This window comes from Osmia bicornis, chromosome 11 (assembly GCF_907164935.1).
Source record: "Osmia bicornis bicornis chromosome 11, iOsmBic2.1, whole genome shotgun sequence".
Taxonomy (NCBI): Eukaryota; Metazoa; Arthropoda; class Insecta; order Hymenoptera; family Megachilidae; genus Osmia; species Osmia bicornis.
The window spans coordinates 4650508-4668288 of record NC_060226.1 but is presented as its reverse complement, the minus strand read 5'-3'; the positions used below and the strand labels follow the sequence as shown (position 1 = coordinate 4668288).

General features: G+C 45.1%; 1 protein-coding gene across 3 annotated transcripts in view; it reads left to right on the top strand.

The window, feature by feature from the left end:
* LOC114872458 (nuclear hormone receptor E75) overlaps window positions 1–17781 on the top strand; it is a 110521-nt gene that overhangs the window by 62258 nt on the left and 30482 nt on the right. Inside the window, exon 1 of one of the 3 annotated variants that reach the window (XM_029179669.2) lies at window positions 1089–1275. The exons of the other annotated variants lie outside the window; for them this stretch is intronic. Coding sequence (XP_029035502.2) covers window positions 1104–1275 — 172 coding nt within the window. The 5' untranslated portion in view covers window positions 1089–1103. Of the gene's footprint in view, window positions 1–1088; window positions 1276–17781 lie in introns of those variants that run through there. 3 annotated transcript variants of the gene reach the window in all.

Sequence of the window (17781 nt, the reverse complement as noted above, 5' to 3'; positions counted from 1 at the left end):
CCATAAAATTGAAATTTTCATGTAGATCGGTCATTATCGTTTCGTTATCTAAACCTTTGTTTTCGACCGTTAACTTGTCACTTCTAATACGTTGTTTTTTTGTTACAGGTAAGTCGATGTTCATCTTCTTGGCGTGTCTTTTATCAGTCGTAAGTAATCCGCTAATTAATCGCAGATTAAACGATCAACGCGAATCCTCACGCAAAGTTACCTTGCGACAAGCCGTTGTAAAAATAGTCTGCTTTGCGTCGATGTCAAGTTCGAGGTTAAAGGTACGATATACAGAGTGTTAGAAAAGTCTTTGCAACAAAAAGTCTAACGCTATTATTATAATTTTAATACAATACGAACTGTACAATCACTAAAGTTGTATTTAAATATTAATGACTTTTTTAATATTCTGTATTCAATCCTGGAACGGTGGTAGCTGGGTAAATTGTAATCCATAACTTAAACGTGTACAATGGTGCATCGCCAAAAAAATAGAATGTCAAAATTAAACACTTCCGTGCAAACATCCCCGACTAAAAATACGTCCAACGTCCACTATTATCTTCCACACGCGTCATCCCTTAAACTTTCACCCTTCCCGGATAAAAGTCCAAGGGGTAACAGCCCGTAAATTCGCAGCTCTCTGCCCCTCGTGCAGTTTCGTATGTTCTAAATGTTCTTCTAAAAGAGCAGAAAATCGCGGTGTAATTTCGCTGATTTCGAAAAACAGGAGCCGGGTCGTAAATATCCCAGCAAACATAAGTTGTGCGTCATCAGTCCTACGCACAGGAACGGGTTCAAAAAAGAATCGTCGAGGAAGGGTAGCTTAGAGAACAGGCGAAATCGCGTGGGTACGCCTGACGCGTGCGCGTTCGCCGGTTCACCCTGTCAGCCACCCCTCCGCCCCATTCATGGACATCAACCCTCGAGTACGCGGCGCCAACAGTATCCGATACGTTGTCATTAGTGCGGGTATGTCAGCGACCGTGGCGTGCGATGATCCGGTCGAAAATGGGATCCGTCACTCCGAACCCCATAGAACAGCTCTGCCCTAAAAAGAGTAACCCCATACGCGGTTACTTCTATCCTCTATGTCTTCCATAAACAAACGCATGGCTAATCTTTGCTCGCCAATTATGCGTGCACGTATGCACACGCATGCGAAGGGAAGAACGGAGAACCCTATCGGTCAGGAATCAACTTCGTGGAACAGTACCGGAACAGTGGCATGCAAGGACACCAACCAGACACAGAATCCTGAGAGGCGTCGTCAACGCATCAGAGGTTCGTTGCTTTATTCTTTCATTCCAATCATTTCTTTCTGTCACTGGGACATATGGAGATGAAATTGGTGGAACTTTTGATATGGTGTCTCTTAGGGTTAGAGCTTATCGCTTCCGGGTGCTTCCTTAGCGGGCCATTGCAAGTGTGAAGAATAATTAGGGTGTGACAATGTAGGAGTAGGTTATTTTCATTAGGTTCGATGATCCATTAATTTTTTATTGATAATCTTCGGTGCTTTTCGTGGCTGATGAAGGATAATGGGAAAGTACCGGGCCTATCAGAGGTTTGGGACCTTATTTGTATCCTATGGGGTATTAGGTAAACATTTGACAATTGATGTATTCGCGGACTGGTTCTCACATATGCAGCTACCTCCCTTTTGCCGGGAAAAGCTTTGACACTGAGGCGTATCGATTTTTCCTCGAGCGGGGCTCACGTGCTCATTGACATTGGGATTGCTCGCTACCAGGGTCAGCCTACCTGGCCACCTAGCGTCCACGAACCGATATATACCTGTTAAAGAGTTTCCACGATGCGCTGCTCGATGGCGCTACGATCGTCCGCGTGGCTGCCTTGGTCTTCCCAAGTTCCTCACCTTTTCTCAGGAAAATGACCTGGCTTCATTGCTAACACCTTACCTCATGAATACATAACTACCTGGCTTTTCGTAGAAAGCTTCGTATTGTCAGATTATGGACAGTTTTGTAGTTAGCGGTTTATCCTCGGTACAGAATGAAACCTATCCTGTACGTTCAGCCTTAGGGGGATGTGTTAAGTACTTATTTAACAAACGAGTTGAATGTTAATTTACATAGAGTTATGGTATGCTTAGCGCTACTATCGTCATGCAAATAGCTCAGGGTTGAAGTTATTTAAGGAAATTTCGATAGTAACCATCAGATTCACCGGGAAATTAAGCGTAATTACCTGCAATTTAGGCTAAATTTTGATATTTCTTTCTTGTACGTGAAAGGGCAGATCAAAAAGCGGATAGAACGTAGTCGCTGTGCTCGTTCTCGAACCGCAGCTTGTTTTCGTGGATCGAGAATGTGCCGATGGCCCACATTTTTAACGACACGATGGATTTCCCAACACGGCCTGGCCGAAACGTGCAACGGGGTCATTGCGCAACGGTTTACGTCTCTTTATCCAGACTAGAAGTCTGGCAGCATTACATAAAGGCATTTATCTGTCAGGAGCCAAGCGTTGTGTCCTGTTAAACGGTTCTTCATCCTGTTTCAATTACGTTCGTTACAATCGAAGGACTTTAGTTTGAACGAAACGAAAGGTAGATGCATAAAGCATCAAATCCATGCTATTCTGATCAGTTGATTGGCGGAGGGCAATAGGAAATTTTTTCTTCTATACTAAAATCAATGCTTTCTCGATTCAAGGATGCCTCGCACAGGCTTTCCTTGTCCCGTTCACGCCCGCGACACGGATCGAAATCGTTACGTCGATCACCGTTTAATCTCATTTTAATCGAGCCGCTCAGGTGAGTAGGCGCGAGCCGGACACCTGATCCCGATGGAAGGCTACACTCGCCACGGCCCTGAGTCCCGGGAAAGAGAAAAAGAAAAATTCACGTAATAATAGATACGAGCGTGCACTAGCGGCTGCCTGCCCGTTGCGTTTCGCAACGCTTCACAAAGGCTTCTCAGGGCCGTTGTTCTGTTCTACGAGCACAACAGAACCGCTCGCTAGGTCTACGCCCGCTATCGAGGTCTCTTTATCCCTTTCATCACTTTCAACGTTGGCCAAAATTGGACCCCGACTTCCGGGATCACGTCGTATGAAAAGTGTTCGTCTGAAAAATTAGCCTCTTCTCTAAACTGATATCGGGTCAGAAGGTATTAAGCTTGATAAACCTTCAATGGAAATTAATAAAAATTTCCTTATAATTTATCCTCCATTGTATTCCGAGGAATTTTGATAGAAAATGGCTAAATAAATCACGTCAGGAAGTAGAGACAAATCGGGTGGACGAGTTAACTGGGACGAGGTGTCCCGGAGGCAACAGACGAATCGTATTCTCGGTGGAGCACAGCATAAAAACCGAAAAGATCGTTCGTGGCTACGAGTCGAGGTGAGAGTGCTTTCACCTTTCTCCCTGACGTTGTTCTCTCTCTCTCCAACCGATACGACTCTCTCTCTCTCTTTCTTCTTTCTCCGCTTTTACTCTCGATCACTGCTACCAGCTGCTAGCTGTTGCTGCTCCTCTGCTGCTCGTTCCTCTGGAGGAGAAAGCAGCTCTGACCTGGTCGTCTTCACGGCGACATTTCTTTTCCCGCCACGAAATTCTCTTCGCCACGCTGCTGATTCATCCTCCGTGAGTTATGTCATATCAACGCGGTTGGATGGGATCGTTCAGTGGGTCGCTTTGAGAACTTGATTCTTCAGACGTTTCGGTCAGCGGAGAAAGGTTCTGTATTATGTAATTATTAAATTACTTAATACAGACAGCCCTTATTTGCACCTCGCTTGAATAGAATATGTAGAAACTGTTTTTTTCTATGGATATATTATGCAGAACTTTGAGAAATCGAGCGGGGGAAGGCTGTAGATATTAATTATGCATAGGAAAATTAGTTCGAAGTTGTGACGCACACGCAGCCTTAATTAACCCGATTTTTTTATCCATAGACACTGTTAACAGATTGACTTCTTTGTTATAGATCTGTGTGTCATACGGGTGATTCACATACCATAACGATTGAATAACTTGTTCGCAATTTCTTAATCAATACACAGATCGGTATAGCCAGCGGGGATTGCGGTCAGGCGATTTGCGGTCGCAGGTGGAATAAATTCCTGAATAACTACAATATCCTTTAAACATTTTGCTTTTTCTTTCTCTTTCATCCACGATGCTCCCTCGATCGCGTTACGTGTTCGCTTATGAAGTCAATTAAATCTTCTGGAAAAAGTTCTGTAACCACAAATTACGCGCTCGATCAACGTTTTATTTAAAACGCATAATGAAATCGAGCTTCTCGCGGCAGGGAAAATAAAAATTTGTATCTTTGTGCAAAAGGTTATAGAAATAATTTGTAATATTCTTTTATAATCATGTTATAAAAGATAATGAGCCAATATTGTCAATGAAATCGCGAATGAAAAATCAGAAGGATATAAAGTTTATTATATCAGAGAATCTGTAATATAGAGAGGAGTCCCCTTCTAAAGGCTGGCGTTAAAGAGTCGGTAACAGGAATTTCGTCACGACGGCTCGCGAGGTGGCCGCATTAACGATATCCACCTTGTTGTTGAGCAACGTCAAACGGGCCTCGGCCGTCCTGGATGTCGGACGGTAACCCCGGTCGAATCAAGGCCGGTGTACATGGAGACGGCTCTTACTTTCACGCGTTAGAGACGCCACGTATGCTCGCTCATATCAGAAACTATACGTTTTACGTGGACCATTTGATCATGGTGTCGCTCGAGATATTTCATTTGAAAGTTGCCGAAGAGAGATCCTGAAGCCTACATAGTCCTCCTTTAGCAAATATCGCGAGCTGATGATCTCAGATTTGTTTTGCGTTATCCTGAAAGATTTGGCATATTTCTTTTATTAAAGATCCTTCATTATGATAATATCCAAATTTCAAGTCATTTGGATCGTGCACTATCATCAATTTACCATTTGCCATCAATGCTCCCTTAATGGGAATCGAGAATCAATGACCACTTGCGAGTAAACTAGTCGAGAAAGAAAGCGAGTCGGAAGAAGTGCTCGATCGTTTCACCAGGAACATCGAAGAAAGGCTTTCGATTGAAAGTAAAACGTCTTGCTCGCGAGCGCGTCGTTACTTTCGCCGTGTACACGCGAGGTTTCCTTAAAAAAAAGAGAAAAGGAGAAAAAAAAATGCAACATCTGATCGTTGTAAAACGATGACGCGGTGGAAAACGCGATGTAAGTCAAGTAAAATCAAGATAAATGGTTTCTACTCGAAGGCCGTTCTGCATCGAAGCAGTGACTGTCACGTCTAACGGAATAAATTACAAAATTCAGAATATTCAAGTTTCATTCAAAGATAAAATTATGCTTACGATCTACTTTCGTAGCAAAAAATTAATAAACCGTTTGAAGCCACCGATATTTTGTAATGTATCAAGATCAAATTCTTTCTTGAGGTAGGTATTAATGCGACGACAAAGTAATTGAAATTCACCGAAGGTTCCAAGTGACTCAACTTTTTTCCTCTACTTTATTTTTTACTTCTTAATTAACGATAATGCGCCTATGATAAACGGTGCATTATTTCTCTGTCAGCAAATAGGCCATCTAGCGATGCCTACGACCCTGATGGCCTTGCTTTCCGCACTGGACCGAAACGTCTTGCGAAACCTGGATTATTTTCGATCGTCCACCTATCCACTTGGGTCGAATCTGCCTAGTTTCTACTTTTATAAGCGATCGTCCATTCCCTGCAAATGGTAACGTCCTACGGTCATCGTCTGACGTGCAGAATATTGCTGCAACTCGGATTGATTGATCGCTTCCGCTCTTCGAGTTTCTGTTTCGAAGTGTTAATGACTTCGTAAACAATTCAGATGAACGAAGAAAGCTTTGAAATCATATGGACCACTTTTCGAAAGGTTTGCGAATTTTCCTAGATAATTATAATTAATTATCTCGAAATTTGTTTCGGTATTCTTCTTTTTTCTAAAGATTGCTCGAAACTTCTATAACGTTCCGTTAGGCGAAAACGGAACCACAGTCGAATAGAAAGGAAGCTGTTCGACTCTGCACTGTGGTTAGACAGGTTAAAAAATTTCCATAGACTCTGGTAGACACTTGTCCTGTTCACCAGTCTAGAGTACGCTGGTGAACAACACCCTGATGATCCTAATCTCTTGCGCAATAGCTGGGCGCCCTTAATGAAATTTCTGGCGGCTAATGACGAGGCACTCGGGTCATTGAACCCAACTTGTTTATGTTCCACTTTACAGTCTCCGTTTCCTGCTTGTTTTGGCAACCGGTGCTTCTGATTGATACGGTTGACCCATAAAGATCCGAGGATTAGAAATGTGTTTTATTTGGCAAGTTACGTTTCATTTACGTACGTTATCCAATTAATAACGTTATCCAACATCAGTTGATATGCTTTCAACCCTTTCGTCGTTTTGAACAAATCCCTAATGCTCATCTTTGTTGCTCTATAAAGTCTAAAAGGGATGGAAATATAGGAAAGCTGAGCTGAGGATCAGCCTAAACAGCAGTCGGATAGTTTCTCGATAGTGGACACCAGCGTTCCGCGATCTCGCCTAAGGATTCACCGTTACGCTAATCGCCAACAAAAAAGAGCTTCGGCTCTAGCGGCTGTTACGTTGCCCCTTCTTCGAGGTGTTTCTCACCATCGGTAAGGGCAACCGGAGGTCCGTGAACGATTTCGGGTCGGCTCGAAATTTGGCAAAGTTACGTCACGATTACGTTTAGGAGCGGCGCGTCGAAAGTGCGAAACGCGGTCGAACTGGGACTCCCTCTCTCGATGGATTCGGAAGAAGTCGCTGACGGTGGTCGCCATTTTCGAAAAACCGGTCCCATTTTCGCGGATACGTTGCTCGTGCACGTGGTCCGACACGAGGACACCGGTACTCGTGTAAAGCCAAGTGCGTTGACACGGAATGTCCGCTGAGGGCAGCCAGCGGAGGAGCCATAGGTCACTCACCGCTCAGCGTGTGCAACCGTACGCTTGCCGGCGCGTGTATCCTTGACGCCAGGATCCTGTCGGCTAACGGAATCGCAGCTCGGCACGCACGTGCCAGGACCTTCGAGCAAACGATCGAACTTTCCGCGGTCACTTTGCGTCATTCGCCGAATCTTGATGAGCTGACGGATCAGTAGCGCTTACCACTCCACTTCCGACAGGCGTCCGGCCATTTTGTTAAGTATCGCGAACGTTTGATCGGTCGGGCAAATACTTTGATATTACCTTGATCGTTAGATAATTAGAAAAGCATAGGATACGATATCTGAAAAGAGAAAGTTGAAAGAATTTGGCGCCGAGATTGTTTGGGCTACGAAACGATACACTGGCTCTAACTCTTTCTAATCCACTGACTTTTGGTCAACAGTTTCTAACGGCTGCTAACGGGGCCACGATGACGTGGTGGCGAAGCCCGAAAGTAACGACTGTAAACAGTAAACACTTTCGTTCGCAGCACGGTCTAGGACCTATGAATTTAGGCTGACCCCCTTACCTTCTGGCCCCCTCTATTTCTGACGCGTTAGATTCGCGTTAGACGGCGACCGCTACTACATAACTTTTTCTCTTTCTCCGACCAAGCCCGAGGCAGATTCGTTCCTTCGCTTACCAGCTTACGTAACGAAATCCCCCCAAATCTGGCGCTTCGTGACAGACATTTGGAGTTGTTGTACCCGAAGAGGTTCAAGGTTTCCTACTAGTTCCGTTTCTAACTCACACTTAGAATACACGCGTCAAACGATGTTGTTGAAGTCTTCCAGAGATATTTCTAAACACGCTCGATTTCGTCTCTAATCTTGGATATCTATCAATTTATCTAGGGATCCCTAGATTTTCTCAAGTCTACAGGTCATATTATCTAATTACGAAATTTTCTAACAACATCTTCTAAACAAAATATCATCATATCTCTCGATTAACATAAATTTCCATCGGTTTCTCATCATTTTAGAAACATCCCCAAATTCCCTAGCACCTGGTCCCCCCCCAAATCTACATCGTAAATCCCGTCGATTTCCCTGATAAACGAAGTTCGAACGTTTTCGTGGCAGTTAATGGAAGCAAAAAAGGAACTTTCTCGGAGGCGAGCGTGGGCATTGGCATTTCGTCACTGGCCAAGCAACCAGGTTGAATAACCGGCGTTACGTCACTGCCGTGTACGCGTTCGCAGACGGCTGGAGGAAAGAGGGGCAACAGTGGCAACCAGAGAAAGAGGAAGAGAAGAAGGTAAGGGACGGAGGTTCTCAGCGAAGCGTGCAAGGTGGGGACTATGGAGGTCGATCACCTACGTACGGGAGTCAGTGACACCTTCAACCGAGGACGCTCTTTTTTTCCTTCCGTTTGTGGGCTCCTTTACGCTTGTCATCGCCACGCGGATCGCCGAAAAGCTCGCCAACGCCGATAGCGGATGTCGTGGCTGACCGCTAGACTGTTTGGGTGTGTCTGGACCCCCATGTCCGATTCGAATGATCGAATTTTTAGATAAATAGGTTTTCGACTCATTTTTCCAGATGAAAAAGCCTATTTATTTCTGTGATGATCTAAATAACTGATCAAAGTTCAAGATCCAACTTCATCCCTCAACTATCATGGCCCAGGTCATCGAAGGGTTAAAATTTTTTTCATTTATCTGTGTCATTTTCACTCTGCCAAGTTATCAACTGCAAGTGATTATTACTCGAGTTTCATTTTTTAAAAGAATACGAAATGGATGAATTAAGATTAATCATTTGCAAATCGTCCGAGGTCCAGTTGTAAGCTGCTCTTCTCGAAAAGGTATCTCGAATAATCGTAGAGGATTCGTTTGGAACGTTTCGAAGTCACTGAAACTTCCTCAAACGGGATCTACAATCGTAGAGGAGCGTGGCTTCGGGGTCTTCGACCCCTTTTTCCGGGACGCTGTGGTATCGTAAAGTTGGCCGGAACGGTGCCACCGTGTCCACGTCACTTGTCCTCTCCGCAGAATCCTTTGCGAATTATTTTGCACGAGTCCACGACGCCGTGACGGCCATGTTCAGGTCAACGGCCCCGCTTGTTGTTCCCCCGCGTGTCTCAGGAATGAGTATCGCGTCGAAAATACCGGGCCAGTGTCTGTGAACGCCGACGATGTTCAAGGTCTTGCCGTGAACCGGAAGAGCCAAACGGTTTCCTTCTTATTCGCGTCATCTTTTGGGATCCATCCTTCGAAAGGATCCGATAAAACGATTAAAAATCAAGAAATAATTTTCTGGGGCCATTATTTCGCTGAAATAATTGAAACTCTGAAAAAGTAGTTCCATGACAGAAAAAAAATAATTAAACTTCAAGGTGGATGATGTTTTTCTGTCTATCTAAAAAGAGCCAAATCATTTAGTAATTTATTGCTAAATAAATCAAGGCTGATCCGTCGTTCTAAAAGGTTAACCGATCCTCCTTCAGAATCGACTTAGAATAGCCTTCCGTAGGTAATATTCATTACCCGTTCATATTAATTCGACGATGGACATCTTATTGAAGTAGCTGACATTGTAACAGCTTCCGCCTGGCACCATAAAATTTCGAAAGAACGGGGACCACTCGAGCCGATGACCGAAGAAGGTCGACCAATACGGCGCCCCTGTACTTTGCCTCGTTCCTGGCCTTAGTTAACGACGTTGCGGTAGTTGTGTACCAATGGAATAGTTATGTTCAAGTTTCCTTTAGAGTTCGCCATGAAAATGAACGCCTTTGACTTTGCGCAAACAAACGAAGGTGGCATTGTTCCTCCCACATCGCTAGCATTAATTTCTGTCACTTCGTCGGACAATTTTTTTATTAACAAAGTCGTCCACTTTGTCGTTTAATCGCGTGTCAATTAAGGATTTTACACCGATGTAAGAGGAGCAATTCTAAAAAAAAAGAGCACGATTTGCATACAATGATTGGTCGTCGGTGGACAAGTTCGATATCGTTCGCGTTATCTGTGTAAATTCGCTTTCATCGTGGTGGCAGGTGCCCTTTAAAGGAGAAGTCGAGCAAATCGCGTGGGTGGGATCGGCGAGATCGAACGCTCGTGCTGGATCGATCGAAGCGGGTTAATCGGAATCGAGAGCACGTAACGAAGCCGATCGAATACGCTCGTGGCCACTCGACCGGGATAAATCGATGAGAATTGAACGAAATCGCTTTGGAAACGTGAGAACAGAGATTCCACGGTGTCCGCATCGTTAAACTAATTAATCGAATGAAAATATTTGTTCATTAAAAAAAAAGTTAATTGAAAGATCGTTCGAGAAGCGTTTGAAAAATCTATTGGGTCTTGAGATAGAATGAAAATGTATCTATTCGATCGGAATGCTCGGGAGATGCTGGCACGCGACACGAAGAAGGGCGTTCACCCGGCAGTGGCTAAAATAGAGGGTCGATTTCCGGTTCCAAAAAGTCGATGAATCATTGGCCGGGGCGCGGAAGAAGCGTTGAAGCTAGGTCGTTTAAATTTACGCGGGCATCCTAAAAATAGGTCGGACGGTGAGTCCGCGGCTGACTTCCTCGTTCATTGTCGCGAATTCGGTTCGCCTAACTGTAGATCCGTCGGGGCACTAGCCGATGCACATGCCACCACCAACCGAGAGAAAGAGAGAGAGAAGGAGAGAGGTCGATGTATCGTTAGAGGCGAGCAAAACGGCACAGGACCGTTGCAAGTCGCGATACGAATTCCTTCGTTCGTTTCAACATTTACAAACAGCGCAAACATTTTCCCGAAATTTTTATAATCAGGGAATTATTAATAATCGGATGTTATAGATTCTTCGATATCTATAAATTTATATCAATCGGGGATACCATTTTTATAGAATTCTATCCCGAAATAAATCAATAGGACTTAGATCTGGAAATAGAACTCGGCCCGAGTAAATATTAACAGTTGAACGATCCGAAGAAAAATTCCCCTCGTACTTGATTTAGAAAAATCATCCTCACCATGGAACACCATGACGACGAGGAGGAGAAAAGGGTGTGGAGGGTCGAAATGTTTCACCGATCGAGATTCCGTTAGCTCGGAACACCCGTGCACGTTGCCAGCGAAAAAAAAAAAAATATCGATCCTGTTGGGGGTCGAGCGGCGAGTTTCTCACGAGCATCGTGGCAGTCAAACTGTCAAACGTGGTAGTCAAACCGTGTCTAGATCCCGCACGGCCACGGAACGAGGCGTAATCGCGAGCTTGGTGCGCGCCCATGTACACCCCCGTTCATAAGTCATGAAAGACTTAGCAGTGCACTCCCATTTTAGGATAGCAATTAAAAATAATTTTAAAATTTCTCTTCATAAATCTTCCTGTGACATAGAATTTTTCCAATGGGGTAGATGTCCAGTGACTAGAATTACCATCACCTCAATTTCAACTTTTCATTTCTTTTTATATATTCTAGTAAGGTACTCGAAATTATTATCACATATAAACGCTAAATTATTATGTGAAATGAATGGATTATTGAATTTTCAACGTCATCCAAATTTCCATGACTTATGGACGGGAGTGTATGTACAGCTTCTAACCGCGATGAAAAGCGGTTGGCCGAGCGAGCAAGCGCAGATTTACAGTCTGGCTATATATTCCCGTTCCAACGAAAGGATGCGTTCCTTCCGGGGCAGTTAGGCCGGTGAACACGCTGATGGAAGCATGCTCAGCACGCGGCCCGGTTTGCGGGTAACGAGCAACAGTCCACCGGTTGGTCCCCGATGCGTTGGCGTGGTCCCGCATTAGCATCGATATAGCGAGGGTCAGGTCGGGTTCAGTGAACCCGGTGCATCGCCGCGGGGAACGAGCGAAGAATGAAAAGTGGCTTGCCCGTCCGCTACGGGCGTTAGAACATCGGCGATCGTTGTTTCCGATCACGACCTCCTTGCCTTCCATTACGCGGTTTTCCTTTTTTCTTTTCTTTGCATAAGGTGTTTCGAGATAATCTAATCTAACCTGACCTAACCCACACTCCGTAGAATGAGTTTTATCTAACGCGAAACACCGTACACCAGACCTCGAGGAACAACATTTAAACTTATGAGTTTTCTTTTCAAATAGTGTCAGACTTCCTATATTTCAACAACTTTTTTTATAACAGAGATACTCCAACGTTTTCACGCAGAGTATTGACCTAGATTTCGAGAAGCATGGCAAACGTAGACGCTGGTCTAGCAAGAATTTTAACGTTCGCAATTAAACGAAACGCGATTTCCTGCTGTTTGCATTCTCACCTCGATCCACACCGTGTTCCCACACGGCGCAAGTGGATCTAGGTCGCTACGGTTCCCGCCAAAATTTCGTCAGACGACCAAGTTTCCACTAACACACCGCGGTTATTGTTGCATACCACCGGTTAACTACCGGTGAGAGTGTCACGAAAACAATACACAATACCATGTCGGAGAAAGTATCCGCGAGTGCGTGTGTATCTGGAAAAGTCAATCGTCGTTGCGTGACGACCAACTTGTGTTTACTCAATACTCTTGCGTTCATTTTCCATTCCTTTTATTTATTTTTTCACCAAGGATCCTTTGTTCCTAAGTCGAATACGTCGAGGATTGGCGTCGCTTTGATCTCGAATCGTAATGCAATCGATTTCGTAAGAATTGAGAAACGGCAGCTCGCAACTTTCTTTCCCAACTGGCTGGACTAGGGTATACGGAAAAAAATGGGTCTCTTACGGTCGAATAAAACGGCTCGTTACATAACGAGGAAAGTAGGCGAGCGTGAATTTGGTTATTCGGTCAGCGGCGCAGCATGAGGACCCCTCTTGTCTGCCCTCGGGCCGCTCTATGTATTACATCTCACGGCTACCTTTACGAGTATATCACGAAAGGGGAAAAGGAATGGCGCAATATCGCCACATGGTTCGGAAGATCGTTCAAATTAAGAGACACGGAGGTTGAGAAAGATTCACGATATTTCTTTGAAACTTCCCCAAAACGTCAGCCTAAATTAATCTGACCACGATTGTTCGCTCGATTAATCAATCTCCAGCTGGAGATTATTTAACGTGCGTCGAGGAAGGAGGGCTGATCGAACAGTGAAATTTCACGCAATTACATAAGCCGTGTGATTCGCAGTCGGTGCATAAGTTGGTGCACGCCTGCCTGCAAGCCCACCCGTCGCCCCCTCTTTATCTTCCGTGGATGTGGAGCAATATGGTCGGAGAGGTGAGTGACCGGCGTCCAGTTGCGTTCACTAACCTCCCTCTCCTTCCAGAGGAGGGTATCTGACGTGGCCCCACTCTGAGCAAACGTTGTTGTATTCCCCTCGGCCAAGTTTGTCCGTTCGTCCCTGTTGCACCGTATCGTTCGAACCGCTCGATTCCTCTTCTTCCCCCTTTCACGCTCGTTGCAGAACTCGAGGCACGCGAGCAAGCCTAACAGCAAGCCTCGTTCGATCCACCGCTTGGACTCGATTGCACTATCGGTACTTATGAATTTAGAACGACGGATCTGGAGCGGTCGAGCCTCGACAGCGATCCACCTAGCTGTGGACGCGTTGCTTTTGCCACTTACAGGCTGTTGCTTTAGTTACCTCGAGGAATCTCCTCCAGATTAACTTAGTTTGACTTAGAGTTTCACTTAGAAATCGAATATTTTTGAAAATTTTAGGATCGGCGCAATCTTTGACTTAAGAACGAAAGTAGTCAGAAGGATCCTCAGGTTTCGTGGAGATGTTCGATCTTATCGGGACCATCAGCCGTTCTGATCGTTGGCCCGTACGATTGGCCCAATTGGGGCCTAGCGTTTCACAGTTAAACGTAATGGGACGAACGATTACGCTCGCGGAAGAATGCCGATGAGGGAGGTCCGTTTCTGTTCCAACATCGACGCGATTCAGCTCGATCGTTCGGCCCGTGCATTTATCGCTTCACTTTTAGTTTCGGCCGAAACTTACTTTCGGCAGTGGCCATTCCACTTGGCCAGCCGGGTGCTCGCCTCGCATTATTTACGTTCGCTCGATGATGCCTGTACCTCGATTCGACGCGTCGCTTTTAGGCCAGGCAAGTAGTATCTCTCGCGAAGGACTTCCGTTTCTCTTACCTGTTGCTGGATTCCTTTCCGCACCATTTCCAGTCGTTTATATAATGCTTCCTCCTTGGGAATACCTCGAGGCTGATTTCTTTTCCGTCTTCTTCTGGCCTACATATAAATTGTCCCGTGGGATAGAACTGCAACCGGAAGAGCAACTCCTCGAACAACCCTGCTCAATCTCTTCCTCGTTTCGTAAGGCGACGATCCTGGCCAGGTTTACGCTACTTTGCCACAATGAGGCTCGTTCAATGCACAAGGAACAACGTGGCATCGCAAACGTGCGCACGCGTTCCCCTCTAACTACTTGCCACGGCAATGTGTGCACGTACGTACACGTAGAAATACGTGTGTACGTGGTAGCCGAGGGTCGTGCCGATGACCGATCAAAGAGAAGTTCGCGTTGTGAATACGTGATACGTAACCGTCCAAGGCACACGGCCACTGACCGACGCTGTACCGACTCAACCCGTGCATTGTCCTCGCAGCAGCGAACCGCAGCGCGACGCGAACAGACGCTAAGCGACGCGACGCCTTCTGCTTGCAACAGAACGCAGCAGTTCGTACACCCGTGCTTGAGTAATCAGATTAAGGGCAAGTGCCCGGAGATTTTCATTTCTGATTGATTCATCATACTTTAAGGGATGTTGTTTTTAGTCTTTGGGAGAGGTTGGAAATGTGGAGATTATGATTATGATTAATTGGAAATCTTTGTAATCTTTTTCTAACTCCACGTTTAATTGAAATCGATGCACCGTTGTTACGAAAGATAATCGTAAAAGTAACTCGATTAATTATGATCGACGTAAATCGTTTTAACACTGAGATCCCGATTTACCAGCAATAACAACCGGCCATGGCTCGAAGTTAATGTTCGACTCGGTTCACTGAACTATAGAACCGATACAGTTCATATTTCTCGTTGACCGGCAAGACTGGTCGAGCAGTAAAATAGCATCAGCAGAAAGTTTCCTGGGATGCACAACCGTCCAAATGCGGTTACTCGAGTATCGTGGTGCTGCGCCGTTTGAAAAGTGGGATGCAGATTCAGTTATCTTGCCCATTGCGCGGGGTGCAGTGAACCCATGAAACTAGCGGGGAATCTCGATAACGAAAGATGCAGCCGAGTTCTATGCACTTTTCGCAACCAGTTCACCGAGTATTGTTCTACGCGCCTACCGATCCGATATCGAATATCTGTTTCAATATTTCTTTATTCTATCGTTTATGTTTCCAACTAATCACCAATAGTCCACATTACAAATTTAATAGGAAATCATATTATTAATTAGAAATTTAAAAACGTTTGAAACGAACAATGCATGAATACCAAAATTTTTGAGGCCAATTTTCGCGGTGACTATTCTATTATAAAACGAAGGTGTCCAACAAATGATCGACAAAAATTATAAAGGCTTGCAAAAAATAAAAGGAGGCTCATGGTGATCGAATATCGACCGTATCATTTTTTAATGGGACTAGTTGAATTGGCTTACGAATCATTAAATCGAGGCGTTTCGATTAAGTGGAATTATTCAGCTCGGAAGGTTCTCGATTTCGATCACGATCTCGAGATCGTTTAAATCGTCAAATGAAAAGGAACGATTTCAATTGATTCTCGCTTTAATCAAAGTTTTTATATCAGCAGTCTGATAGATTCTTAAAATCGAAGCTTGAAATTCCACGATGCAAGGTATTCCCTTTATAAAACGGTGTCCACAAAGTGCAACACTCTGTACCGTTACAAAATGTCTGCTGCAAGCTCAGCCGTGTTCGACTAAAATTCGAACAATTCTGTAAGAGTACACGAGGAATTCTTTCTTCGACTTTTTTTTTTTCATCTCTTTCTTCATTTCCCTCGGCGATAGCTTTCGATGAAAAAGCGAGTCTCGTCGAGCTGGTAAGTTGTTTCTCGAAGATTCTCGATTTCGGGGCATCGACAACGAGGAGGCGATGAACTCGGTCACCGGGCAACAAACTGCAGACCCCACCAACGCCGTTCCATCTTTGTCTTTCCTCTTCTCTCCGCTGCCTTTTCTTCTCTCTCTCTCTCTCTCTCTCATTTTCTCTCTCTCCCTCTCTCGCTCTCTGTACTGGAAGAGAAGGTCTGTGCACACGCGAGCCACGCCACCGTTTCGTAATACACCTTCATGATGCTTTTCAAGGTGACCGTGAACTTCTGAACACGTTCCCGCCGGCGAACAATCGGGGAGAATTGCTGGAGAGAGGACGTTGAGCTCGGTTAAAGAATTCGGAGGAGGTTCCCCCGGGATCGTCCTCGATGCATTTCGCCTTCGGTGCATAAAGGGGATGCAATTGGAACCTTTCTTTTTAGAATAATCAGTATTCTCTTAATTTTCTCTCGGGCGATTGGAATTTTATTTAGAATAACTTGGCATGATTCTTCTTAATAATCCCCCCCCTAATCAAATAAATTCATTCGCGATCCAAATCTAATTACGAATAGCCGAAAAATTGTATCGAAGGATGTTCCATGGGCGTCGAGCATTCGTTGACTGTCAGCAAGGTTACGTTGACCCAACGACACGATTCGGGAAGCGGGATTAGGTAATTCGGTGACGAAACGTGACTTCTCGTTGGAGCATTGCTCCCACCTTGGTGTCTTCTTCCTCTTACTTAGGCACACGAACCATCCTCGTCACGTGTTAGGTCGTACGTGAACACCGCCCGTATGGAATAGCGGTTCCTCTTGCGTTCTGTAACGACCACACGAAGCTTCCTCGTCATCGCGAGTGATTTTCAGCCGGTAAGCGATCGTCGATCGAACAGTCGAGAAAAGAAAGAAAGAAAAAAGAAAAAGAGTTCTCATGAAATGGGTCAGCAAACATCGATGCCCATTCGGTGTCGCGATCGAAAGTTCCGGATAAAGGCAACACGCACCGGAGACGAATCTTCTTCTTGTTTCTCTTGGCGACCGTTATCAACATATTCCAACAGGCCGTTAATATTACGTTCCGCGTCGTGAGCTAGAATCCTGACCGATACGCGTGGAGGGAAACAGGGTTAAGAGTGTGTGTCCGCGGCGAACTTTTCGTTTTATCACGGATCACGCTGGAGAATCGATACCGTTTCATTATCCAGCTTTTTCGCTTCGAGCACCGATTCCCGATGAATCAGTCGAGTTATGGGCCTATGTATGAAAGGACACCCACACCATTGTAAAACTGAAGCTACAGTTTCTAATTAACCGATGAATTCCTTTAACCCCCGGAGTACAACGACCTCACGTGTACGCGTTCTAAGTAAAATCTGAACAGGCCTATAAATTCACCTCGTACTCCCAACGCACACAAACACCATAGGCGTAGATATTAGAAAAGCATTACAGAAAGAAGTACATTTATTTTCCAATAGCGGAGGAAATTTCGCATTGCAACACGGTTTAACGAAAGCAATTTTTCATCGAATAAGAAGAAATTGGGTCACCTCGTACATTCACTTATCCTGACAGAGAGGATGTCTCGGAGATGGTTGATTTCAACCGTAGGTAGATAAGAAGAGGGGAAACTAATAAGTTGCGATCGTTGCCGGAAGAAAGGGCGATGTCGAAGCAAAGGCAAAGTGGATACTTCGGGAAGAGAAAGAAGAAGAATAATGCTCTCTCAGGAGCATTTACCCGCGCGGTTCCATCTATCCGATGTGCCAAGGGAGCATCGCGAGAACGGTGAAAAAGCTTGCGTACAGCGTAACCGTTGCTGAGGATGGTGGTGGTGCGCTGCATAGCACGTTGACGTTGTTGCTAGTGTGGGTTACCTGGTT